At 46.1% G+C, this 27,518-nt stretch overlaps 1 protein-coding gene and 1 pseudogene across 3 annotated transcripts in view; both read right to left on the bottom strand.

The window, feature by feature from the left end:
* The window catches only part of LOC126184691 (endothelin-converting enzyme homolog), a 416,586-nt gene that overhangs the window by 163,599 nt on the left and 225,469 nt on the right, over positions 1 to 27,518 (bottom strand). For all 3 annotated transcript variants that reach the window (XM_049927185.1, XM_049927186.1, XM_049927188.1), the window contains exon 3: positions 19,895 to 20,030. In XM_049927185.1, coding sequence (XP_049783142.1) covers positions 19,895 to 20,030 — 136 coding nt within the window. The remainder of the gene's footprint in view (positions 1 to 19,894; positions 20,031 to 27,518) is intronic.
* On the bottom strand, positions 4,610 to 4,727 carry LOC126185909 (5S ribosomal RNA; annotated as a pseudogene).

Here is a 27,518-nt window from a genome sequence, read left to right as displayed (position 1 = left end):
TGAACAATTTTCCGGTTCCATTCACGGGTGACGTGCGGTAAGAGTGACTCTGTGCGAGCTGTTATGTTACTGTCGCGGTATCTACCGGAGCAATACACCCGCCAGGTTATCCGAACACGTTTACACCGTCTCAAAACTTGCGCTCTTGAGCGCCATGGGGTGTGAATTAAATAATATAACGTGACGAACTGCTGCGAAGAGAGGAAAAAAGGCTGGAAAAGGCGCCCGCCTCCGGGACAAGGGGATACGTGCTGGCCCCGGATCGAATTCGCCCGGTGGGTTAACGACGGGAGCCGTGTGCCAAGTAGCCTGGATATGGATTTTGGGTGGCTTCCCACAACCAGCTAGGTGCATACCGGGCTTGTACCCACGTCCCGCACCGGAGCAATACGTAGCGGCTCAACAAAATTCCAAACTTCCTCCTCGAAAACTAGTTCTCAGTAAATCAGTTTCTATCAGATAAACGGCGTCATTCTCAGAGTCTCTGCTTGTTGTTTCAGCATTTCCTTTAGTCTCCCGCAAGGCAAATAAGCGTGCCACCAGTCACGCTGGCTGTGTTTATATACACACGGTGTTCCCTTTTCAGTTCAACCTGACCTCGCAGGTTTGAGCGGTATTCAAGTTCATGCCATACAAATGTTCTGTGACAATCTGAACCCTGAAGTATACATTCAAAGAATGAGTGAACAAGTGAGCAGACCTCATTCTTCTGCGCTGTATCTAACGTGTAAATCGAACTACAAGCCATTGGCCAGATTGAACTTCGCAAGTAGATCACAGTAATGGGGTTTGATTGCTTAGATGCTTTTTAATTCGGCGAGAAGTTATCCAAAAAATTTTCGTACAACCTGCGTATCTGCGAACGTACACTATCTAATCGTATGTATCCGAACACCTCTATGTAATGCACAGTTGAAGACAAGATGTCATGAGCGGAGGACCCGATAGTATAAAACAGGGCTTAACAACTGGCCGGTTTTGAGCGCGAGTACTCGCGTCTGCTCAGGCACGTGCTCGCGAGCAGGTGCAAGGTCGCGGAGTATGGAGGGAGGGGAGGGAGGGGAAATGCGCGCGCACGTATGAATAGGACTGCAGCGTGCCTATTGAATTCGCGCCGACTGTGTAACGTTAAAAGTACTACGATCAGCTCTAACAGTCACTTCGCTGGTTAAGAATCATGTCAAGTCGCCGTTGTGTAACCCCAACCGTGCTTTCGCAGTTCAACCCCCATTGGGAGGAATTGTATCTGTTTACAGAAAAAGATGGTGTTGCAAAATGTTTAGTATGTCACAAAACGCTGAATTATTTTAGGAAATTTAATTTGCAGCGACATTATATGTCGTACCACGCGAAAGACTACGGAAGTGGAAAATGTGATGGACCAGATCGTGCACAGGAAGTTATTAAACTTAAAAGGAAGCTATCCGAAGAAGATCTGGATGACGAAGAAAAATCAACTGAGGCAGCTCTCAGAGTGAGCTACAAAACTGCTTTGTTTTTAGCAAAATCCCTGCGCCCCTTCACTGACGGCGATTTAATAAAAGATGTTTGGTAGTTGCAGCGGAACATTTGTGTCCATCTCAAGTTGAACAGTTTTGGATTGTGCCATTATCTGACATGACCACTATGCGTCGCATACAGGACATGGCAGATGGCGTCCACAGCCAGCTTGCAAATATCTATAAAGATTTTATGGCGTATTCTCTAGCTCTGGACCAAAGTGTTGATATCACTGGAACAGCGCAGCTTTCCAAATTTATTAGAGGTGTTAATAGAGATCTTCAGGTGAGGAAGGAGCTCCTCTACATCTACATCTACATCTACATCCATACTCCGCAAGCCACCTGACGGTGTGTGGCGGGGGGTACCTTCAGTACCTCTATCGGTTCTCCCTTCTATTCCAGTCTCGTATTGTTCGTGGAAAGAAGGATTGTCGGTATGCCTCTGTGTGGGCTCTAATCTCTCTGATTTTATCCTCATGGTCTCTTCGCGAGATATACGTAGGAGGGAGCAATATACTGCTTGACTCTTCGGTGAAGGTATGTTCTCGAAACTTTGACAAAAGCCCGTACCGAGCTACTGAGCGTCTCTCCTGCAGTGTCTTCCACTGGAGTTTATCTATCATCTCCGTAACGCTTTCGCGATTACTAAATGATCCTGTAACGAAGCGCGCTGCTCTCCGTTGGATCTTCTCTATATCTTCTATCAACCCTATCTGGTACGGATCCCACACTGCTGAGCAGTATTCAAGCAGTTGGCGAACAAGCGTACTGTAACCTACTTCCTTTGTTTTCGGATTGCATTTCCTTAAGATTCTTCCAATGAATCTCAGTCTGGCATCTGCTTTACCGACGATCAACATTATATGATCATTCCATTTTAAATCACTCCTAATGCGTACTCCCAGATAATTTATGGTATTAACTGCTTCCAGTTGCTGACCTGCTATTTTGTAGCTAAATGATAAAGGATCTATCTTTCTGTGTATTCGCAGCACATTACACCTGTCTATATTGAGATTCAATTGCCATTCCCTGCACCATGCGTCAATTCGCTGCAGATCCTCCTGCATTTCAGTACAATTTTCCGTTGTTACAACCTCTCGATACACCACAGTATCATACGCAAAAAGCCTCAGGGAACTTCCGATGTCATCCACCAGGTCATTTATGTATATTGTGAATAGCAACGGTCCTATGACACTCCTCTGCGGCACACCTTAAATCACTCTTACTTCGGAAAACTTCTCTCCATTGAGAATAACATGCTGCGTCCTGTTATCTAGGAACTCCTAAATCCAATCACACAATTGGTCTGATAGTGATATTCTAAGTAGTGTTGAAGAAAGTGTTGAAAATATAGGATTGTCGTGGAATTCTTTAGTTTCAGTGTCTACAGACAGTGCACCAGCGATGACAGGGAAAAAATTAGGTTTCGTTGCGCTGTCGAAGGAGAAAATGCAAAAACTGGCCGTGCCGAATGAAATAAGGGGCGTTCACTCTGTGATCCACCAGGAAAACTTATGTGCAAAGAGTATCACTCTAAAAAATGTGATGAGTGTTGTTGTTCGTACAACCAATTATATAAGGAAGCATGGGCTACAACACAGACAATTTAAAAGCTTTCTTGAGGATGTAGAAAGCCAGTATGGTAGCCTGCCTTATTACAGCGAGGTCCGCTGGCTTAGTCGTGGCGAATTATTAAATCGAATTTTTGCCTATTAGGTGAGATAAATATGTTCATGGAAATAAATAACATGTGTGTTCCTGAATTGAAAGAGCCTTCATGGAAATGTGATCTCGTGTTCTTAGCAGATTTAACTAGCCATCTGAATGCTTTGAACATTTCACTACAAGGTAAAGATCTGCTAATTACTCATTTCATAGATCGAATACGAGCTTTTAAAATGAAAGTGACACTTTGGGTGAGTCAGCTGGAAACAGAAAATCTAGCTCATTTTCCTAAATTATCATCCATGCAAGATGTTCACAAAGACTGTGAACGTTATTCACATAGTTTAGTTGCTCTTAAGGAAGAATTTGATCAATGCTTTTAAGATCTGACAGTACTAGACAGTGATTCTGATCTGTTCTCCTCTCTATATTCAGCGAATATTGAAGAGATTCGTCTTGAGCTGCAACTAGAAATTATTGACCTGCAGTGTGACAGAGAATACAGAGACAAATTTCAGAACAAGAAAAACATTTTGGAATTTTACAGACACTTCCCTCAGGATAGATTTCCTCGTTTGCACGAACTGGCGACTACAATAATATCAATGATCGGTTCCATGTATGTTTGTGAACAACTGTTCTCTGCAATGAAATGTAACAAGACGCGCCTGAGAAACGCATTGTCTGATCGAAATTCAAACTGCACGCTGCGCCTACAGTGCACAAGAACAATTACTCCGAACATTAGACGCAATTGTAAAAGGCAAAAACTACAAGATGACCGAGAATCCCACGCTTCAGTGACACCTTTTATTGTGTAACAGTTCACAAATTAATACGAATGTAGAGGCATACACTAAGCTAATAAAATTATGTGGTACGTGTACATTCTCCTTTATTTGTTTCATTTGTCACAGTAATAATTCGGGAGTGATATCCCTGCAGGTGGCCGCGGATTCACATTGACTGGCGGCAGCTGTTGTGTGCCCCACATGACTCTCCCCACTCTCCGCTCTGGTTCGGTAGTGGGGGTAGTAGCGTGCTCGCGCTGCTCCGTGCTCGCGCCTTGCTGCTCACAGCTTGCTCCGCGAGCACGTATGTTGTGAAGCCCTGGTATAAAAGGAGGCAGGGGAGTATTGTGTTTTCAGTAGAAAAGCACTAACAACAGAATCGGTCGGTCAGGACAGCACACTGACTTCGAACGTGGACTAGTAATTGGATGTCTAAACTCCTCCCGAACAGACCATGAAGGCCCAACGGTACCGACCGGGCGCCGTGTCATCCTTAGCCCATAGGCGTCAGGGGATGCAGATATGGAGGGGCATGTGGTCAGCACACCGTTCTCCCGGCCGTATGTTAGTTTCCGAGACCGGAGCCGCTGCTTGTTAATCAAGTAGCTCCTCAGTTTGCCTCACAAGGTCTGAGTGCACTCCGCTTGCCAACAGCGCTCGGCAGGCCGGATAGTCATCTATCCAAGTGCTAGCCCAGTCCGACAGCGCTTAACTTCGGTGATCTGACGGGAACCGGTGCTACCACTGCTGCAAGGCCGTTGGCCATTCGATGTCTGCTGAGTAATAAATTCGTCAAGGTCATTTCAACCATTCTAAGGCTGAGGAAAACTTGATACATTTTTATTTTGTCCGTCTCAGTTGCATGAATATACAATTTACTGCTGCAGTGGTTACAAGTGTCGGGCTGAGTCGGTCATTCTCAAACCACACCCATTCTTATCAACCGTAACTAGTTACGCAACATGGTACCAAGAGGCACGAACTGCTTCGTATAAGAAAATCAAACTGTGAGCAACAAATACGCTCATTGCTATGACGGTCAACGTGTCTCCTGTTTCACCTGAACGACACAATCAGGCCTTCTAAAGCTACCTAAGTCGGCTGTTGGTGATGTGATTGTGAAGTTGGAACGCGAAAGAAGAACCGCAGCTAAACCAAAATTAGGCAGGCTTCATCTGCTGATGAACAGGGACCGTCCAGCAGTGAGCGAGGTGACGCAGTGGTTATGACGCGGGACTCGCGTTCGGGAGGACAACGGTTCCAGTCCTCGTTCGGCCATCCATACTTAGGTTTTTCGTGATATCCCTAAATCGCTTCAGGAAAATATCTGGACAGTTCCTTGGGAACGCCACGGTGGATTACTTCCCCATCGTTGAAACAATCCGAGCTTGTGCTCCATCTCTAATGACCTCGATGTCGACAGAACGTTAAAACAAAATCTCCCAATCTTATCGTCAGGATTTCGGAGAGTGGTTGTAAAAAATCGCATGAAATCACTCTGTGTCTGAGATGACATGCGCCCTGTGTACTAGTGTTTTTAGTATACCATTCCTCTGCGCAAGATGGTGGCACCTACGTGCGCGCAAATACAGATCAGTGTGCGTTTTCTTCCGATACTCACTGTGACCCATGGTGCCATCGTCTCTTCTCTTTCCCATGACGTCTTCCTTCTTCTTCGGTCTCCATAGTGAATTTGATGTTGGGATGCACGGAGTTCAGATGTACAAGGAAGTCAAGGAGTCTCTCCCTTCCAAGGGGATAGAAGACAAACGTGTCATCCATATAACGGGAAAAGCAAGGGGGTTTCCATTTGGTTGACGTCACGACCTCTTCCTCGAAGTGATCCATACACAACTTCGCAACGACTGGAGAGAGTGGGCTGCCCACTGCGACTCCCTCCGTTTGCTCATAGTATTCTCCATTAAACAGAAAGTACGTGGAGGTTAGGACTTGCCTGAAGAAGTCGGTGATCTTCTCGTAAAATTTCTGATCAATGAGTTCTAGAGACTCACGTAGAGGCACCCTGGTGAATAACGAAACGACGTCAAAGCTCACCATGATATCTGAGTCCACAGAACTGTGGATATAATATGGGCACTTATCCACAAAAGGACTTAGTATCTGTCAGATATTTTGTCGGCAAATATGTAGGAGCCATGATGCTGCTGACAGTGAGGTGTAATGGCACCCCATCTTGGTGGACCTTGGGGAGTCCATAAAATCTTTAAGAATTACCAGAGTGGGTCATCAAGAAATTGTGACGACAAGGATCTGTGCCACCAAAACGTGTCTACACCAAATCAGGCACCTGCAGAAAGGAGCCGTGGAGGGTCTCAGAACACAAGCGGCAGGCAACATTCGTGCCGACATGAGTCACTATTTGCGGCCGGTTGCACCCAGTGCGCTCGATAGCTGCCGGAAGGGCCTCCTCCATGTCTCGGAAATCACTCCCACAGCCCCTGGCAAACACACCAAGTGCACACTGATCATATTTCCCACCCTTCCTGTTATTTCTCTGATGGGCTCCGTGGCCCGCCTATCGTTGGAGCTCTCATTGTCTAGCATACCAGCCCTCCGATCCCGACCGGACTTGACAGGAATATCGGCCACTGTCCTAACAGGGGAGGTATCCCGTGCTAGCTCAGAAGTTTTATAAACGCTTGGTAGCACCTTGTACCTGTTGCTAAGGAATAAGGAGCCAGCCGTGTGGCCCGTCCCTTTTCGCCTTCTGCGCAGTGTCACGCGAACCTACCACTGTCCGCCACTCACTCTCGAGTGACGAGAAACCGGTCACATGTTGCGTATCGGAAGATGCAGCGACAGCCATGTCAACAGGGAATTCCAATGACACCAAAGTTGTTGCAGGTCTCGTCACTGGCGCCCTGATGTCGCCACAGCTCTGAGCAACTGCTAGAAGCTTGTCGACCATGGCCAACGCAGCATCCAGCTGTTTACGGACAGCAACCAGTTCACTCTGATGGAAGGGTTTGCCTGGAGAACGTAACTTGCCATCAAGTGTAGTGCCAACAGTGAAAAATAGAGGAAGTGGTGTTACAATCAGATAGTGTTTTTTGTGGTTATGGTGCAGCCCCCTTAGGGAGCTTGAAAAACGCTAGATTCAAGCTATTAACACATTATACAGTTTCCGGTACTCTGCACAGTAGAGGAACAGTTCGGAGACGATGATTGTTAGCATCGGCGTCACAACGCACCCTTTCATAAAGCAGCGTCTGTGAAGCAATGGTTTATGGCAGAAAAGATTCCTGAAATAACTGCCCTGCCAAGAGTTCCGATCTGAGCATAACGTAACACCTTTTGGAACTTGGACTTCGCTCCAGACCTCGGCGTCCAATATCACTACCATTTCTGGTTTTTGAGGAAGAATGGGCTGCTATTGCTATAATCAGATTCAGACACCTCACTGAAATTGCTCCCAGCAGAGTTGAAGCGAAGGATGGACACACCCCACATTAATATCCACTAATAGGTGTGCAGTTACTTTTGATCAGATAGTGTATGTGGGCTTAGATTCAAGGGACGAGGGGAATGGGAAAATATGCCTCATGAAGTAAAAGGAAATAACATTACCGTGAAATAAAAACAAAAAAATAACCAAACTAAAGGCAGCTTGTTCAAAAGTGCTCATCTTTGTACAAATCAAAGCCTGTTTCAAACTGATCATGACTGCATATCTCTGAAATCAAACTCTGCCACTGGGTAGCATTCAGTACTCTAATGTTCTACCCTGTGCACTGTAACATGCTTGGATCCTCCGTGGCATGCTGTCCACAAGGTGGTCGAGACTTTGCTGCCGAAACCTGTCTCACACTTTGACGCGGCAATTCTGAGGTCGGCCAGTGTGTCAGGTGGGTTCCTGTGACGACTCTTTTGAAGTTTCAACTGATCCTAAGCATTCTCAATATGGATAATGTTACCAGATACCATAGACGATTCCATCCGGTTGATTAATGCCTCATGGTGGAAGTTGATCACGTGGTGGGTGCGGTTTGCTCGTGCACTATCTTCTTGAACGACGAGCCCATGGCCGAAGTGTTAACTATATGATTGGACAACAGGTAGAAGATTCCTGTCCCAAAAATTTACAGCCCAACAAATGGTTCAAATGGCTCTGAGCACTATGGGACTTAACATCTGAGGTCATCAGTCCCCTAGAACTTAGAACTACTTAAACCTAACTAACCTAAGGACATGACACACATGCATGCCCGAGGTAGGATTCAAACCTGCGACCGTAGCAGTCGCGCGGTTCTGGGCTGCAGCGCCTAGAACCGCTCGGCCACCGTGGCCGGCCTTAACAGCCCACATATACGCTCGACTGCGATAAGAGGTATATACTGTCCCAACTCATGTCTGACCCACTTCCCTTTTGAACCCATTGGACTTTAAAATCGTGCATCGATACATGACTTGCCTCCAGACCCTTCTAAGGCCATCATCAGCTGTCAGACAAATCTAGCATTCGTTGGCAAAGAGAACTCGACGCCATGAATCCAAGTCCCATTGCGGGCGTTCCCTTGCCCACTTTATAATTATGTTGCGTTCTTCTCGGAGTATCTGTAAACCATAATCCTATGCCATCAGTTGGTGTCATTGAGCACTATCATGCAGGTATCCAATGTTTTGTGACTCGCGATAGCGCTATAATGTTCGAAAGAGGTCACTGTGGTGTAAACTAGTTCTACATCTACATACATACTCTGCAGATTACTGTAAAGTGCGTGGCAGAGGCTACTTCTAGTGGTACTACATGTTAGAGTTTCTTTCCCTTTCAATCGCCTGTGGAACACGCGAAGAATGGTTCTTCTAATCTTGTCTTCATGCCCACTAAGTGACCGATACATCGAGGGGGAGGGGGGCTGAAAAGACTATCTCTCGATTCTTCACTAAATATTGGTATGTGATTCTTTTACAAGTAGGCTTTTGCAGGATAATCGTTGTCTATCTGCAAGCATCTGCCAATTTTAATATTACCTGTTAGTCCTACTTGGTATAGGTTACAAAAATTTTAGAAATATTCTATGAGAGGTTTCCTGTTCTAAGATTAGGTGCATAGTGAGTCTCCAGACCATTGAAGACAATTCTACTCTAGTCAATGAGATCCCCAGCCGAAGACGCGCTGGAGACGTCCTAGACAGTGATGGGATACAAAACTAAATGTGCGCCCATCCCCCCCCCCCCCTACGGCCAGGCAACCAAGAGTGTTGGTCTGGGGCGTTGTCTCTTTTCATAGCAGGACCCCTTTGTTTGTCATCCGTGGCTATAGCAAAGCGATACGTCTCGACATTTTACTCTCCTTTTTGTTGCCCTTCATGGCAAATCACCCTGGGCTTACATTTCAGCATGATAATGCCCTCCCGCACGCATGCACGCATCGAGAGTTTCTACCGCTTGTCTTCGTGCATGCCAACCTTACCTTGGCCAGCAACGTCGCCACATCTCTCCCCAATTGAGAACTTTTGGAGCATTATGGGCAGGACCAACCAACCACCTCAGGATTTTGACGATCTAACGCGCCGATTGGACAGAATTTGGCACAACGTCCCTCAGCAGCACATCCAACAACTCCATCAATCAATGCTAAGCTGAATAACTGCTTGCATAAGGGCCAGAGATGAACCAACGCGTTATTGACTTGCTCAATTTGTGAAGCTCTTCCTCTTGAATAAATCATCCAATTTTTCTGAAACTGTAATCATTTGTTTGTCTGTATATGTACACCACATCTACTGATTTCCGTCTCATTTGGATAATTCCTTCGTGGTGCGTCTTGTTTTGCTTAGATTGTAATTGTCTGCGAGATTATTAATGAAAACTATGAGCAGTAAGTGCCCTAAAACACATCCCTTGGGAACGCCTGAAGTTAGCTCTACTACCTACGATGAATCTCCATCAAAGATAACATCCTGTGTCCTCCCTATCAAGAAATCTTCAATCTAGCAATAAACTTTGTTTGATACTCCAAACAATCATATCTTTGATAGTAAGCGTTGGTATGGTGCCAAGTCAATTGCATTTTGCTAATCAAGAAATACTGTTTCCTTGATCCGCAGCTCTGAGGATGTCATGTAACAAAATTGCAAGTTGGGTTCCATAATATCGATGTTGTCGTACAACATGCTGGTTGTCACCGTGGAAGTCATTCTGTTGGAAATACCTCATAATGATTGAGCTCAGAATACGTTCTAGAATTCTACGACTGATGGACGACAGTGAGATTTGTCAGTAGTTTTGTGGATCACTTATGCTATCCCTCTTGTGAACAGGCGTGACCTGCTCTTTCTTCCAATTACTGGGCTCGGTATTTTTTGTTCAAGGCATCTACGGTGTTTTATCGTTTAAATGGGTGAATCTGACCAGGGTCTCATCGAGACCTGAAGCCTTGTTTTAGTTGTAGCGATTTTAGCTATTTCTCAGCGCTAGTGACACTAATATCTGTACAAACTCATTTTGCACTGTCGTGAAAAGTACACTGGTCAGTACTTCTGTAACTTGCTTAGTAAGGGGTTCACCATTTGAAAAGGGGTTCACCATTAAAGTTTTTGCTTTTCTACCCTCAATTTCTATTCCATTAGTGTCTGGTCAGCCAGTATGATTCTAGTGACGGCCTTTACATATGAGCAGAATTTCTTTGGGTTTTGTGAGAGATCTTTCTCTAGTATCTTCCGCCGCGGAAGTCGAAAACGCACCAGGACAAATGGATGTGGTCAGCCCATAGAGGGCTCCGCCTCCGCGGCGGCTATTCCGCTACGCCACGTGCAGACAGCAGCCAATAGCCGCTCCCTCCGGTTTTGTATATAGGGACCCACTCTGCCCTAGTCCAGGTGTCCTGCTGTTCCCTAAACCTAACAAACCCCCCTCTGATACCTCTTCCTATCGTCCAATCTGCCTCACGTCCGTGTTCAGTAAGGTCTTCGAGGCCATCCTCTCTCGACGTATTCACCGCCACCTTAACCAGCACCGCCTCCTTCCTTTTACCCAATGTGGCTTCCGGCCATCCTTCTCCGCCGACGACCGGCTGCTTAACCTTACCAATCTTCTTTCCCTCCTTACCAATCTTCTTTCCCTCCAACTTAACTCCCGTCACTCCGCTATCTTAGTTTCCCTTGATCTCCAGAACGCCTATGACCGTGTCTGGCATCCCGGGCTCCTCTTCAAACTCCAGACCTATGCTCTCCCCATCAACTTCGTCCATCTCGTTGCTTCCTTCCTCTCCCATCGTCCCTCCTATGTGACTATCCACAATTCCAACTCCCATACTTTCTATCCCTCTGCCGGCATGCCCCAAGGTTCTGCCCTTTCCCCTCTCCTCTATCTCCTGTACACTGCTGATACGTCTAAACCTCCCCCTCCTGTTCATCTTCTCCAGTTCACTGATGACACCGCCTTCCTAGCCCTTTATCCTACCCTTCAACGGTCCCAATGTACCCTCCAACCCACCTTGACCAATTCACCGCTTGGTGCAACCAGTGGTTCCTCCGTGTTAATCCCTCCAAGACCCAGGCGATCATCATAGGCCGCACCACCCACTCCTTCCGCCTCCATGATTTCTAGCTCACCATTTATGGCCGTCCTATCCACCTCACTCCTACCCTCAAATACCTTGGCCTCACATTCGACCGCCACCTCACCTGGACTCCCCATCTCCTTACCATCCAAAACAAAGCTCAAAACTGCCTCTGCCTCCTGAAACTCCTGTCCGGCCAGACATGGGGTCTGCATCCTTCCACCATCCTTCACACTTACAAATCCTTGATCCGCCCCATCCTCTGTTATGCCAGTGTCGCTTGGATTTCTGCCCCTCCCTGGTTCTATAAAGCCCTCCAAATCCTCAAACGCCATGCGCTCTGCCTCGCCTTCCGCATCCGCCTTCTGTCCCCCACACGCATCCTCTACGACTTTGTCCCCTTCCCCCACATTCTCCTTTTCCTTGAACACATCTGCACACTATATATTGTCCGCCGCCTTGATCCCCCTCACCCTCTGGTGTCTCCCTTCCTCTCCAGCCCCAACCAGTTGCCGCGCATTTACCGTTGTGTCCCACCCTCTCTCCATCTCCACACCCTCAATCTCCTTTCCCGACACAACTTCCACCATCTACCACTCCCAGATGATGAGCTTCGCCCTGACATCTACCCTTCCTACCAACTATAACCCCATCTTCCTGCCTCCTCCTTAGGGCTCCCTCTCCTCCCCCTCTCTCCTCCTGAGCGGCTTCCCCCTCCTACTCCCCCTCCATCTCTTGTGCCTCCTTTCAGTGTCTCTGCACTCCCTCCTGCCCTGTCTTCCCTCTTCCTCTCCCGCCCCACGGGTCTCCTGCCTCTTCCTGAACCCACTGATGCCCCTCCTCTCTTCATCCCGCTGCTTCCCCTGCTGCCCCATGCTCTCCCCTCCTTTTCCATCCTCTCTGCCCTTTCCCTTGGCAGGTCCCGCCTGGCAGTTTTATTCTTCATTGTGTGTGCTCCAAGTGGGTTTTAAGTGCGTTGTTCCGGAGTGTTTTTACTACTGTGGCCGAATTTTAACGTGTGCATGTCCATTCAGTGTCTTCTCTGAGTTTTGAAGACTCGCCGACTGTGTTTTTTAACTTTCTGGTGACTTTTAACTGTCCTCCATGAACGTCTCCGTCTTAGTCTACTTTTTACCTCCATTTTCTCCCATTATTCTGTTTTAAGTTCCCCTTTCTCGCCTTATATATCTAACATTTTATTCTTATTTTAAGTTGTTATGTCACTCGGCTGAAGAGCGACGGATTGTGCCGCTGACAGCCCTCCCCTGCCCATATGGGGCAGGGGAATGAAATCACAATAAAGAAAAGAAGGAGAAAAAAGCCTAGTCCAGCCAGTCTGGTACCCCCTCAGGGTTTCGTTTCTATCTCGGCGGTACTGCGTTCTGGTCGTTGCTCGTTGTTGACATTTGCCTGGCTCTGGTTCTGAGTGGATTTACTGTTGGTGTTTGGTACTGTGGTTTCCACAAGCCTCCGTTGTTTCTCTCTTCCTTGTTGTGTCGATCATAGTCGGTCGTGGTCGGTTGTTGTCAGTTGTCGTTGGTCTGTCGTCCGACTCGTCCTGTGTTTACCCCGTGGTGCGTGCTCCACAGCCGGCGGCTTTCCCGCCTGGCGGCTCCGATCTGCCGACCAAAGCGTTCCCGCAGTTGGTTTTGGTTACTACACTTTCGATAAGATTTTGTTACAGCAATCACTAAAGGCTTCATGTATTGGCTTATGCCAGACAAACGTGTTTCCTTCAACGTTTCTCTATTTATAGCCCTATATATTATTTTAAGTCTATTATGCAATAGTCGCTGTTTTTTTAGATGTTTCTTTATAGTGACGGTATACCATTGAGAGTCCTTCCAATCATGAACTGTTGTACTATGTACTTATGGATCCATATGGATGGATGGTCAACTATTTTTCTACACTTGAGCCATAATTCTGCATGCTAGTGCCCAGATTTAAATGATTTGAGCTGTTCTGTGTGATATAACACGACAACCTCTTTAACTAACTTGCTAAAAATGTAAATCTTCGTTATTGTTTTAGCTGCTCTTTCCACTATGGCAATCATTGTCACTATAACGGACTCAACGTCACTGTTATCACTTTAAATATGGATATCCTCAAAGAGGTCAGATCTGTTTCTTGCCATTAGATCTAATACTGTATATACTCATGAGACAAAACATTATGTCCACTGCCTGTATTGAGAGCGAATTTCCGACGGGTGACGTAGCGAGCACGTGACAAGGTAACGTAAGTATACAAGCAGAGCAGAGACGAATGGGGAATCATTCTCGCGATGTTATGTGCCGAAAATTGGGGAAATACACGGACGTAAGCGACTTTGACAAAGAGAAGTTTGTTATGGCCCGGCACGTGGGAACTAGCATCTCAGGAACGACGCAGCTGGTCGGTTTTTCGCGTCCTACTGCCTTGAACATGTGTGGAAAATATTTGAACGGCTGTGGAACCATATGTAGGTGCCGAGTTGTTGGACGTCCACGCCACATCACAGGATGTGGAGGTCGGAGGCTTGTCCACTCTGTACACCAGGATGGGCAGCGATCTATGGCAGATCTGACGACAGAACACATTCCTGGTGCAGACACAAGTTTTTAGGAGCACATATTTCAGCACACATTGTTCAACATGTGACTCCTCAGCAGAAGAGCCATATGTGTTCCCATGTTGACACGACGATATTGACAGTTACGATTGCAGTAGGCACGGGATCATCAAGGTTAGACTGTGGATCAATGGGAACGTGACGTATAGTCGGATGAGTCACATGTCTTGAACTAAGTGGTCGATTGCCATGCCCAGTTATGCCATCATCCTGGCGAATGGCTGTTCGAAACACACACACTGTCATGGACAGTGAGGGCAGTATTTTGCTATAGGAGACATTTGCCTGGAATTCCATTGGACCTGTGGTAATAATCGTAGGCAAGACGACAGCTGTGAACAACGTAAATATTATTTTAGATCACCTGCAACCCTTCATGCTTGATGTTTTCCCCAACGGCGATGGCATCTTCGAACAGGATAATTATCCCTGTCACAAGGCAAGAATCGTGCTACAGTGGTTTGAAGGGTATGATACTAAAATGAAGCTGATGTCTTCGCCACCGAATTAGGCTACCATGAACCCGATGGTACACATTTCGCACGCTACCAGATCCCAAAAAATGGCTCTGGGCACTATGGGACTTTATTGCGTTCGAAAGGAGGACCAACATGCTATTAAGCAGATTGTTATAATTTTTTGGCTCATCAGCGTATTTCCATGATGAGTGGGCTTCCGAGCGGTTTTTTCTAGACATTCATCAGATAAGGTATTTAGTGATGTTTCGCAGGATGTCTTTTCATGCACACCACTTATAAAGCTGCAATTTTCTCAATCGATTCTTAAATGATTAGTGTCTCCTTCAATATATTTGAGGAACATACGTAATGATGAACTAATATTGTCTATTAAACTGCTAAGTGTCATCTGGGTATGAGTCTGGTAGTCGGTTGAACACTCGATCACAGGTTTATATGCAATAGTGAATGTTGCTCAAAACATCACACATGAAGTTTCAATTCCTATCTCGTTGAATTTGAGTTTATCTACTGTGCCAAATACATTATTTTCATTTCCCTTTCGGTACATGCTTAAATTTACTCTTGTATGAGTCCCAACACTTTTTAGAACTGCTTCAAACCCTCGGGATTTGTTGCGAATGCTTGGGTAGATGATCACTAGCATTTTAATCGTTTCACCTGTGGGGCCATTTCATTGGGTCTTCCGCTAACATATAGGGGTCTGCTAAAGCTATCGTTATCTTGATTGGATGGTGGGTCGTCGAAGCTAAAAAAATCTTGTGTGCTCTACACATAGTAAGTCACCTGGGCAGCAGTACACCCTTGACTCATTTTGAGGGGCCTCACAATTCTCAACGCTATGGCGTAAGTTCAAGAGCACAGCTCGTAGAAGAACCTTCGAAGTGTATGTTTCGAGCTTTCCACTCACACTCGCCTCAAAGCCAGAGGACCCCGATCACTTCTGGGGACAATGTTGCAGACTGTGAGTTTCTTTGGTACTCCATGAGCATGGGTGGTCTTCACAGCTCTCTCTGCCTGTCGTTGGAATGAACCAGTTATGATCTCGAACCTCTGATGACAGGCATCGTGCAGTGGTGCCCTAGAAAGCAGGCGTCGAAGGCACCACGCACAACGTCTAATTAGTTCGGGTTGCCGCGAGCTTCGCTCCTACGGAACGGACGCCACGGGAAGTATGAGTTCCGGAACTCCTCGGTCAGCCCAGCAGGTGGCGACAACAGGCCACCAGGCAGCGTGCACGGCGACGGTAGAAGTTGTTGACGCACGGCAGCACCTCTTCCGCAGTGCGACGTGCTGGAGATAGCCCCGCAGCTATTTAGACCCGCACGCGAGCTTAGCAAGCGAGTTCCATCGCAGCAAGCAACCGACAAAAAGATCTCAGCAAGCCTCGCTATGGACTCCAATACTGTCTTCCAGCACAGCACCTCCGCCTGGACTCTAAGTGAGATCGGCGACGTGCTAGGTGGGACTTGGTACTGTTTCCACTATTTTTACTTCACCGACAAAACAGTGCTTTTTATCTTTGCCGGACTTAAAAATTTTCTGTACGGGTTGGTCATCGGAACTTCTCCCGTGAAGCACACTGTAAGATCTTTTGAAAGTGTTTGCTTCCGCGACGTGAGCTAGAGCTTACTTTCAGACTCGAGAATTTAGGAACTTGTTTTATGTTGAACTTTGGCTTTATTCAGACTTCACGATTTTGTTCACTTTTGTTTCAGGAACTTTAATATTGTTTGCCAGTAGAGAACTACTGTTTCTTTTTCACTTGTGTAAGAGCTTCGTTTAATTTCAGACTTGAAGGAACTTTACATCCACAGTACGTTGAAGACTTTGTTAAAGCTGCGTTCGAGAAATAAATTTGTTATATCATCGCTACCCGCCTTTCTAGTGGACATCTCCGTGGAGCCGACCTGTGTGGCCGTGCGGTTAAAGGCGCTTCAGTCTGGAACCGCGTGACCGCTACGGTCGCAGGTTCGAATCCTGCCTCGGGCATGGATGTGTGTGATGCCCTTAGGTTCGTTAGGTTTAATTAGTTCTAAGTTCTAGGCGACTGATGACCTCAGAAGTTAAGTCGCATAGTGCTCAGAGCCATTTGAAGCCATCTCCGTGGAACCAGACATTTCACACCGTTCCTTCCAACGTTAACTACTACTGCAGATTGTTGCTCTTTGTTCCCTGTTCGTTGCCGGAAGAGCCCCTTTAAAAGGCAGATTCCCGTGCTGACAACACTCTTGCCGTAAAGTGACACTGCATGTACGCTCTAAGCTTGAAATCACCACAAAGCCATGCTGACAGACTGACAAGTGTACGCACTCTCTTTTAATTTGTATACAAAGAGGGTTCCACTGAACTACACGGAGAATGCTATTACTCAAGTGGCTACGTAGTTTATCGAAAACAGTGCTGAACGAAAGGTTTCCCGTCAAAAACACGAACATGTAAGTTATGAGAATAGCGCAAAACTTCTTTTGAGTATTTTATACAGGGTATAAAAAAACGATACCGACCTATCTCTCTGACGTCGATCTGTTGTAGAATTTTAGAACATGTCTTTTGCTCGAGTATCATGTCGTTTTTGGAAACTCAGAATCTACTATGTAGGAATCAACATGGATTCCGGAAACAGCGATCGTGTGAAACCCAACTCGCATTATTTGTTCATGAAACCCAGAAAATATTAGATACAGGCTCCCAGGTAGATGCCATTTTCCTTGACTTCCGGAAGGCGTTCGATACAGTTCCGCACTGTCGTCTGATAAACAAAGTAAGAGCCTACGGAATATCAGACCAGCTGTGTGGCTGGATTGAAGAGTTTTTAGCAAACAGAACACAGCATGTTGTTCTCAATGGAGAGACATCTACAGACGTTAAAGTAACCTCTGGCGTGCCACAGGGGAGTGTTATGGGACCATTGCTTTTCACAATATATATAAATGACCTAGTAGATAGTGTCGGAAGTTCCATGCGGCTTTTCGCGGATGATGCTGTAGTATACAGAGAAGTTGCAGCATTAGAAAATTGTAGCGAAATGCAGGAAGATCTGCAGCGGATAGGCACTTGGTGCAGGGAGTGGCAACTGACCCTTAACATAGACAAATGTAATGTATTGCGAATACATAGAAAGAAGGATCCTTTATTGTATGATTATATGATAGCGGAACAAACACTGGTAGCAGTTACTTCTGTAAAATATCTGGGAGTATGCGTGCGGAACGATTTGAAGTGGAATGATCATATAAAATTAATTGTTGGTAAGGCGGGTACCAGGTTGAGATTCATTGGGAGAGTCCTTAGAAAATGTAGTCCATCAACAAAGGAGGTGGCTTACAAAACACTCGTTCGACCTATACTTGAGTATTGCTCATCAGTGTGGGATCCGTACCAGATCGGGTTGACGGAGGAGATAGAGAAGATCCAAAGAAGAGCGGCGCGTTTCGTCACAGGGTTATTTGGTAACCGTGATAGCGTTACGGAGATGTTTAACAAACTCAAGTGGCACACTCTGCAAGAGAGGCGCTCTGCATCGCGGTGTAGCTTGCTCGCCAGGTTTCGAGAGGGTGCGTTTCTGGATGAGGTATCGAATATATTGCTTCCCCCTACTTATACCTCCCGAGGAGATCACGAATGTAAAATTAGAGAGATTAGAGCGCGCACAGAGGCTTTCAGACAGTCGTTCTTCCCGCGAACCATACGCGACTGGAACAGGAAAGGGAGATAATGACAGTGGCACGTAAAGTGCCCTCCGCCACACACCGTTGGGTGGCTTGCGGAGTATAAATGTAGATGTAGATGTAGATGTAGAAAGTTTGTAGAGGGTGCCGTGAGCAAGTATTTATGGATATGAACACTTGTCTGGAAACGTCATTTATCGTGGCTAATTATAAATTATACACTACTGGCCATTAAAATTGCTACACCACGAAGATGACGTGCCACAGACGCGAAATTTAAACGACAGGAAGAAGATGCTGTGATATGCGAATGATTAGCTTTTCAGAGCATTCACACAAGGTTGGCACCGGTGGCGACACCTACAACGTGCTGACATGAGGAAAGTTTCCAGCCGATTTCTCATACACAAACAGCAGTTGACCGGCGTTGCCTGGTGAAACGGTGTTGTGATGCCTCGTGTAAGGAGGAGAAATGCGTAACATCGCTTTTCCGACTTTGATAAAGGTCGGATTGTAGCCCATCGTGATTGCGGTTTATCGTATCGCGACATTGCTGCTCGCGTTGGTCGAGATACAATGACTGTTAGCAGAATATGGAATCGGTGGGTTCAGGAGGGTAATACGGAACGCCGTGCTGGATCCCAACGGCCTCGTATCACTAGCAGTCGAGATGACAGGCATCTTATCCGCATGGCTGTAACGGATCGTGAAGCCACGTCTCGATCCCTGAGTCAACAGATGGGGACGTTTGCAAGACAACAACCATCTGCACGAACAGTTCGACGACGTTTGCAGCAGCATGGACTACCATGCTCGGAGACCATGGCTGCGGTTACCCCTGACGCTGCATCACAGACAGGAGCGCCTGCGATGGTGTACTCAACAACGAACCTGGGTGCACGAATAGCAAAACGTCATTTTTTCGGATGAATTCAGGTTCTGTTTACAGCATCATGATGGTCGCATCCATGTTTGGTGACATCGCAGTGAATGCACATTAGAAGCATGTATTGGTTACACGTCTCGGTCACCTCTTGTTCGCATTGACGGCACTTTGAACAGTGGACGTTACATTTCAGATGTGTTACGAACCGTGGCTCTACCCTTCATTCGATCCCTGCGAAACTCTACATTTCAGCAGGATAATGCACGACCGCGTATTGCAGGTCCTGTACGGGCCTTTCTGGATACAGAAAATGTTCGACTGCTGCCCTGGCCAGCACATTCTCCAGATCTCTCACCAATTGAAAACGTCTGGTCAATGGTGGCCGAGCAACTGGCTCGTCACAATACACCAGTCACTACTCTTGATGAACTGTGGTATCGTGTTGAAGCTGCATGGGCAGCTGTACCTGTACACGCTATCCAAGCTCTGTTTTCCTCAATGCCTAGGCGTATCAAGGCCGTTATTACGGCCAGAAGTGGTTGTTATGAGTACTGATTTCTCAGGATCTATGCACCCAAATTGCGTGAACATGTAATCACATGTCAGTTGAGGTATAATATATTTGTCCAATGAATACCCGTTTATCATCTGCATTTCTTCTTGGTGTAGCAATTATAATGGCCAGTAGCGTACTATTGCGTGTTAGTGCAAGTTAATAAATAGAAGAGAAGAGAGATGCAGGCGATATTTACCGGCGTGCAGGAGAGCCGGCGTGTAGGGCCTGGAGAGGAGGACGGCGGACACGATGAGCAGCGCCAGCAGCAGCGCGCCCACCACCACCAGCAGCAGACGCTCCAGCAGTGTGCGCGACTGCCACAGAGACCAGCCCTGCACAACAACATAACACGTGCCTCACTACACAGGCGCTTGCTGCACTTTCGTATATTACAGCCTCTGCAACTGCAGTACCGACGCTCACAAGTATTTCACTATCAGTAGCGCTTGCCGTAGTCGTTGAAACCAGCTCCGTGCAACAAATAAGCTGTAGGGGAGTGACTGCAATATAACATTGCGAATGTCACTGGAATACGCACATTATCAGCAGGACCAATTCCAAACTTGTGCTTGAGAACAGTGTATACTGACGTGACACAAGTCATGGGTTATCTCCTTATATCGTGTCGGACCTTCTTTTGCCCAGCGCAGTGCCGCAATTTGATGTCGCATGGACTCCATAAGCCGTTGAAAGTCCCTTGCACGAATATTGAGCTATGCTGCCTCTATAGCCGTCCGTAATTGCGAAATTGTTGCCGGTGCAGGATTTTGTGCACGAACTGACCTCTCGATTATGTGCCATGTTGGGCGATCTGGTAGGCCAAATCATTCACTCGAACTGTCCAGAATGTTCTCCACACCAATCGCCAACAATTGTGACCCGGTGACACGACGCGTTGTCATCCATAAAAATCCTATCGTGGTTTCGGCACGTGAAGTTCATGATTGGTTTAAAATAGTCTCTAACTAGCCGAACATAATCATTTCCAGTCAATGATCGGTCATAGTGATTAAAATTCTTCTAGGTATTATGCCGCGTCATTACTAAAAAACATTTAATTGGCCCTCTAATATGATTAGCTAGTCAGTCCACTTCCGCGCACACCAGGAGGAAAGCTTGCCGACCAGAAGCCGAACGCTGACTGGCGGACAGCTACCAATCGTTAACGATATGGACATCCACGAATAGCCTCTCTCCTTCCATCTTCCGTTATGTAATGACTAGCCAATCATATTACAGGGCCAATTAAAAGTTTTACAACAGTGATTTCAGACATCGATAGTCTGTAATAAATAGAAGCACCTATCCCCATTCAAAACCAGTTGTGCCCTGAGGAAGGCCGTTGCAATTCGGCCGAAACGTCGGTTTTACTTTATTATTGTTGTTAGTTTCTAGCAATGACGCGGCATAACACCCAGAAGAATTTTAATCACTATGACACCGGCCATGGAAGCCTACGTTCTTATATCAATGATGGTCAATTTGACCAGAGGACCAAACCCCCTCCGTGTAAACACAGCCTACACCCTTCTGGAGCCACCACAAGCTTGCACAGTGCCTTGTTGACAACTTGGGGCCTTGGCTTCAAGGAGTCTGCGCCATACTCGAACCCTACCGGCAGCTCTTCCAAACTGAAATCGGGACTTATCTGGCCAGGCCACGATTTCCCAGTCGTCTTGGGCCCAAGCGATGTGGTCACCAGCCAAGGAAGGCGCTGCAGGCGATGTCGTGATGTTAGCAAAGGCACTCGCGTCGGTCGTCTGCTGCCGTAGCCCATTAAGGCCAGATTTCTCTGCACTGTCGTAACGGATACGTCGTACTTCCTACATTGATTTCTGCGGTTATTTCACGCAGCTTTGCTTGTTTGTTGACACTGACATCTTTCCACAAACGCCGCTGCTCTCAGTCGTTAAGTGAAGGCTGTCGGCCACTGCGTTGTCCGTGCTGAGAGGTAATGTCAGAAATTTGGTATTCTCGGCACACTCTTGACACTGTGGATTTCGAAATATTCAATTCCCTAACGATTTCCAAAATGGAATGTCCCATGTGTCTATCTCCAGCTACCAATCCACGTTGAAAGTCTTTAGTTCACATCGGCGGCCATAATCATGTAGGAAACCTTTCCACATGAATCACTTCAGTACAAATGATAGCTCCACCAATGCACTACCCTTTTACACCTTGGTTACGCTATACTACCACCATCTTCAACTGTGAATATGGCTATCCCATGACATCTGTCACGTCAGTGTATAACTGTTTCTAAAATATACCAGCATTATCTAGAAAAATACAACGTACAGATTAATAACTCTCTCTCTCCGTCACGTTCATTAGCCACTCAAGCCTACTGCTCAAGTCTACTGCCCAATATATCGACGTCATGCGGCTGCAAGCCCGAAACTTAATGGAATTCTCATTGCGTCGAGAAAGTTTCGAGAGTAAAACTGGAGTGTATTCTATAGTTTTGTGTGTGGTGCATTTTGGAATTGCTTGAGACCCGCTATGTTCTTTGTTCCGCACACGTTACTGTGCCTTCTCCAGCGAAAAGAGGAATATGAATTAGAATAGCCACACTTTGCTTCAAAAAAATTTTTTTCGCCTGTCTCCATAATAGAGGTCGCTAGAAGGTAATTAGAATATTGAAGATAGAGGGAGTTTTCATTGCAAGTATTTGACGACCAAGGGGCGGATCTGATGGGGTACAATTCGTGATCACCAGACTTTGCCGTAACGTCCTGGCTTAGATTCTAAATTACTCCTTAGCACTACTCGGAATGAATCGGTTTTACCGTCTCCAGTCTCTGTCTCTTTGCCGTCATCAATACAAACACGACGTTAGCACTGTACGCAATTATCGTCTTCACTAGCAAGAAGCAATTAACGCCCTGGCGGCGTCGGGATTATTAGAGAGAATCAGCAAAAACGCGCAACTGTAAGGATGAGAAAAGAAAACTGCCATGATTTGCACGAAAGAAAAAGTCTGACTTTTGCCTAGAGTGATAGTGGGAAAACCACAGACACCTTAAATCAGGATTGCCAAACAGAGACGCGAATCTTGCTCCTCCCGGAAGCGACTCCCGCCTCATCAGTGTCTCCTAGCGATCAGTTGCCTAAATCTAAAAGCGCTACTTAATTCAAACTCAGTACGTTCTTTTACACTTTGAAGTTCAAATGTTGTGCTTCACGTGTGGCTGGCCGTTGATTTTACTTATTGTAAGACTTAACATATATTTTTACACAGTCACGCTCTCTCCATGTCAGTTTTCGACAAGGTAAAAATTCTATATACAGGGTGTCTCACCTAACTCTGCCACCTCAGATATCTCTGGAACAACAATGGATATTCAAAAACGGCTTTCATCAGCATGGACGTACGGCAGGGGCTTAGGAAACCAAATATTACGCGAAATTTTAAAACGTAAACAAATACTATTTTCAACACAAACTTGTGTCTTTTTAAACGGACACCCCCTATTATTTCGTATGCAATCAATAGAATGAAAAATCACAAAAATAATGGAGTTGGTTGGATCGCAATACGTCAATTACATCCCGAGAAATTGCGAAGCGTAGTTGACGCTTGAAATAAATGAAGCGCACAGCTAGTGCACGTCCTGAGACTCTAGCGTGCACCTCACGCTGCCGGTAATCGTGATGTGATTGACGTACTACGTCAGTGGACTGTTAATGTATGGTGTGGTATCGTATGACAACACATCATTGGCCCATACTTCATTAATGACACTCCTAAGGGGGGATAGTTTAGCCCCTTCTTGAGCTGTGCCTTATTTGAACTGGTCCACCTCTTATAATGTGTCAAATAATGCGGTATCAGAATGATGGATGTCCTGCGCATAATGTTTATTGTTGCGAAATGACATCTAGAAGTACAATTAGTGGTAACACACTTGGTTTCATGTTTCTAAACCGCATAAGTTCTGAAATATGTGGCTTGTAAAGGATAGCAATGGCGTCACAGTTTCTGACGTAAGGCATCGCATGTAGTACTGTGCTCAGAGCAGGGGTTGGCTGCACGGGCGCCTGTATCCTGCCGTAAACATATCAACATCACCAAGGCACGCTCTACCTTCAGTGTACAAGTGTCTCCTAATCTGGTCTGCTGAACTGATCTCATACTGTAACGTAATTCACATACGTTGCCACATTAAAACCTGTTTCTTGTTGATTATTACATTTGCCGTCTTCTAGTCGATATGCTAGCCTTCAGTAATGAAGAAAAACTATATACTATTTTAACTTGTGGTAAATGTCACAGAAATGCAATCGCAGCTGTGACACTGTATGCTGAACGCTACCCAGATCGGCGATGTCCGTCACATGGAACCATTGCAAGACACTCCCACAAAACGTCGACGTACAATGCCAGCGACTGGCAATGGAAACGAAATTGCTGTTCTGGCTGCTGTAGCGCACAATCCTCAGGTGAGTGTACGAGAAATTGCACGATGTGTAGGAATAAGTCACAGTAGTGTGTGCAGAATCTTGCATCGGCATCGGTTTCATCCGTTCCATATCTCACTGCACCAAGAATTGTACGGGAATGACTTTGAATCCCGCATTGCATTCTGTCGTTTTGCACTTCAGCAGTTGCAAGATAATCCGGTATTCCTAAGCAATGCGTTGTTTACGGACGAGGCTTCATTTACAGCTGACGGCTATGGTCGAGCGGTTCTAGGCGTTTCAGTCCGGAACCACGAGGCTGCTACAGTCGCAGGTTCGAATCCTGCCTCGGGCATGGATGTGTGTGATCTCCTTAGGTTGGTTAGGTTTACGTAGTTCTAAGTCTATGGGACTGATGACCTCAGATGTTAAGTCCCATAGTGCTTAGAGCCACTTGCATCCTTTGAGCTTCATTTACAAATCATGATAATATGAATCTGCGGAACATGCACTACTGGTCCGTGCAAAATCCCCACTGGATTCGCCAAGTTGCTCATCAACGACAGTTGAGTGTCAATGTATTGTAGGTCCCTATTTTTACCGTGGAACATTGAATGGACCATTATATGCATCAGTTCTTCAACACACATTAGCGCTCCACATGGAGGATCTAGGATTGGAAACTCGTCTATCAATGTGTTTCCAACATGATGAATGTCCCGCACTCAATGCAAAAGTTGCCAGAGACGTTCTAGATGCGACATTTCCAAATAGGTGGATGGGGCGGGGAGGTACTGTGCGATGGCCAGCACGGTCCCCCGACTTGACGCCATTAAACTTCTTTCTCCAGGGCGCAGTGAGAGAGAGAGTGTATGAAGAACCCCAAACGACAGTAGAGGATATGCAACATCCTATTACTGCAGCGTGTGCGGCAATATCTGTAGAAACTCTACAATCTGTGCAACACTCTCTCGTTACCCGTCTGCAAACGTACATTGATGCAAATGGAGGGCACTTCGAACGTATGTTGACGTTACACAGTTTCATTGGTCAAGATGTGGGTGTATTCTCTATGCTGGATGTAATACACAACAATACAGTTTCTGTGGTAGACAGGGCACTAGTAAATGTGTTTAGCAAAGTGAATTCAAGTGTGTTATGTCTAATTGTAGTTCTAGTTGGCATTTCGCTAGAATAAACATACATTTACAATTTGAAAAACGTAACTTTGCTTTGGACCTGTTACTTGTTTGTTTTTGTGGATTGTGCATACCTTCCCATTGTGTGAGCCCCTGAAATAGGCAGCGTGAGATGCACGCTTGTGTCTCAGGACGTGCGCTAGCTGTGCGCTTCATTTATTTCAAGCGTCAACTTCGCTTCGCAATTTCTCGGGATGTAATTGACGTATTGCGATGCAACCAATGCCATTATTTTTTTAATTTTTCATGATATTGACTGCATACGAAACATTAGGGGGTTTCCATTTCAAAAATACACAACTTTGTGTTGAAATCAGTATTTGTTTACGTTTTAAAATTTCGCGTAGTATTTGGTTTCCTAAGCCCCTGCCGTACGTTCACGCTGGTGTAAACCGTTTTTGAATATCTATTTTTGCTATTGTTGTTCCAGAGATATTTGAGGTGGCAGAGTTAGGTGAGACACCCCATATATATCTCAGAAACTGATGATTCTAATTCACTCGAGTCGCCTTATAATCTGTTTCTGCCCAACAGACACTGCCCAAAAGAACTAGAGGAACATGACTCTGGGTGTCTGCCGTACAGCATTGAGCAATAATTGAGGACTGCGTATGTTCCCATACTATAACCACACTATACCTTTATCTTTCACAAATTGAGTACACAGCAAAACGTTATTATATTCTCTATCGTTTACATAAATAGAACTGAAATTTCCGACAGGTAGCGAAAACAAAGTGGAAACAATCGTTCATCCAGTCATCTTGGGTGCTTTTCAACAGACTTTGAGAGCTTTAGCCGGCCGCGGTGGTCTCGCGGTTAAGGCGCTCAGTCCGGAACCGCGCGACTGCTACGGTCGCAGGTTCGAATCCTGCCTCGAGCATGGATGTGTGTGATGTCCTTAGGTTAGTTAGGTTTAAGTAGTTCTACGTTCTAGGGGACTGATGACCACAGTAGTTAAGTCCCATAGTGCTCAGAGCCATTTGAACCATTTTTTGAGAGCTTTAACAGCGTGTGCACCCTCCGTTAGCGCATAAAACTGCCTGACACTTACGTGACATTCTCCTTTATAAGTCTACGAAGGTCATCCTGAGGTATGCGTTTCATTGAGAGCCCACGTTCGTACTTGAGAATGTGTGATGGAACAGGACGACCACGAAAACTCATCGCCGACCATTTCATTACTTTAACGTCCAGGTTTCACGAGACATCACTGCTGACGCCCACCACATAGGCCCTGGAATTAGAAGGAATTCAGGGCCACCACCGTATGCAGTAGCCGCCACACGTTTCAGCAGGATCTCTTCGATGCACTGCCTGGCGGTCAGGCGACCATGGACAGCGACAAGGTACGTGTGGCTGCCAACACTGAAGTCTCCCGACAGCATCACAGAACCTTAGAAATCTGTCGATTTCCTGGACAACATTTAGCAGGTACCGCTGACCACAGGTCTCCGCCCATGAACACAGTCATTACGCCGCATCTGAGAATATCTGAAATAGTCTGTGAATAACACGTTTCGCCAGTGACGAAATTATCAGGTAACATGGGAACGGTAGAACTGAAGGCGAGCTGCAAGAAGTTGTCGTGTCAAACAGGGTACTTGAACAGGACATCTGGTAGTAAGGTTTTTTCTCGCAATGTGTTAATTACAGTATGATCGGAGACAGCGGTTTCAGTGGCCCTTCAGAGATCGTCTTTCAGTGCTCTGGCGGTATCAGTACGACACCGCAGCGCGGAAATGGCCAGATATCTCTCTTCACGTGGGGTTGTAATGTGGAGCTTGTTCAACACGTCTTGTGTACTGATCTGTCTCCCTGTAGCGTGTCCATAGCCTACGGATGGTACATGGAGAAGCATTGGCATCTGCAGCAACACGACCGAAAGTCCGTCCTTTTTGGATCGAACAGACTGCCGTTGCAACTTGCAGTGCAGTAAGATGTCGTATTGCATGTGCTTGGTTGAATACAACGTCCTCGAATTACAACTGTCGTCTGTGTACTCATTTCCTTCTTAGGGGTCACCTGATACTGTAACGCATAACACAGCCAATATATGGAGAATGCTTTTAATTGTTGCCTACAATCAAAGAGAAGCTCTGAAGCCGTTCAATTAGACCACAGGTACCTCCTGTATCAAAATAGATTTAACATACTGGACGGTGATACACGTGTTCCCCTAATTCTTTTTAACAGTGTAACTACGACAATATCTGT

Source organism: Schistocerca cancellata, chromosome 4 (genome assembly GCF_023864275.1).
Source record: "Schistocerca cancellata isolate TAMUIC-IGC-003103 chromosome 4, iqSchCanc2.1, whole genome shotgun sequence".
Lineage (NCBI taxonomy): Eukaryota > Metazoa > Arthropoda > Insecta > Orthoptera > Acrididae > Schistocerca > Schistocerca cancellata.
The sequence above is the reverse complement of the archived record's forward strand: the minus strand, read 5'-3'. Positions and strand labels throughout refer to the sequence as shown.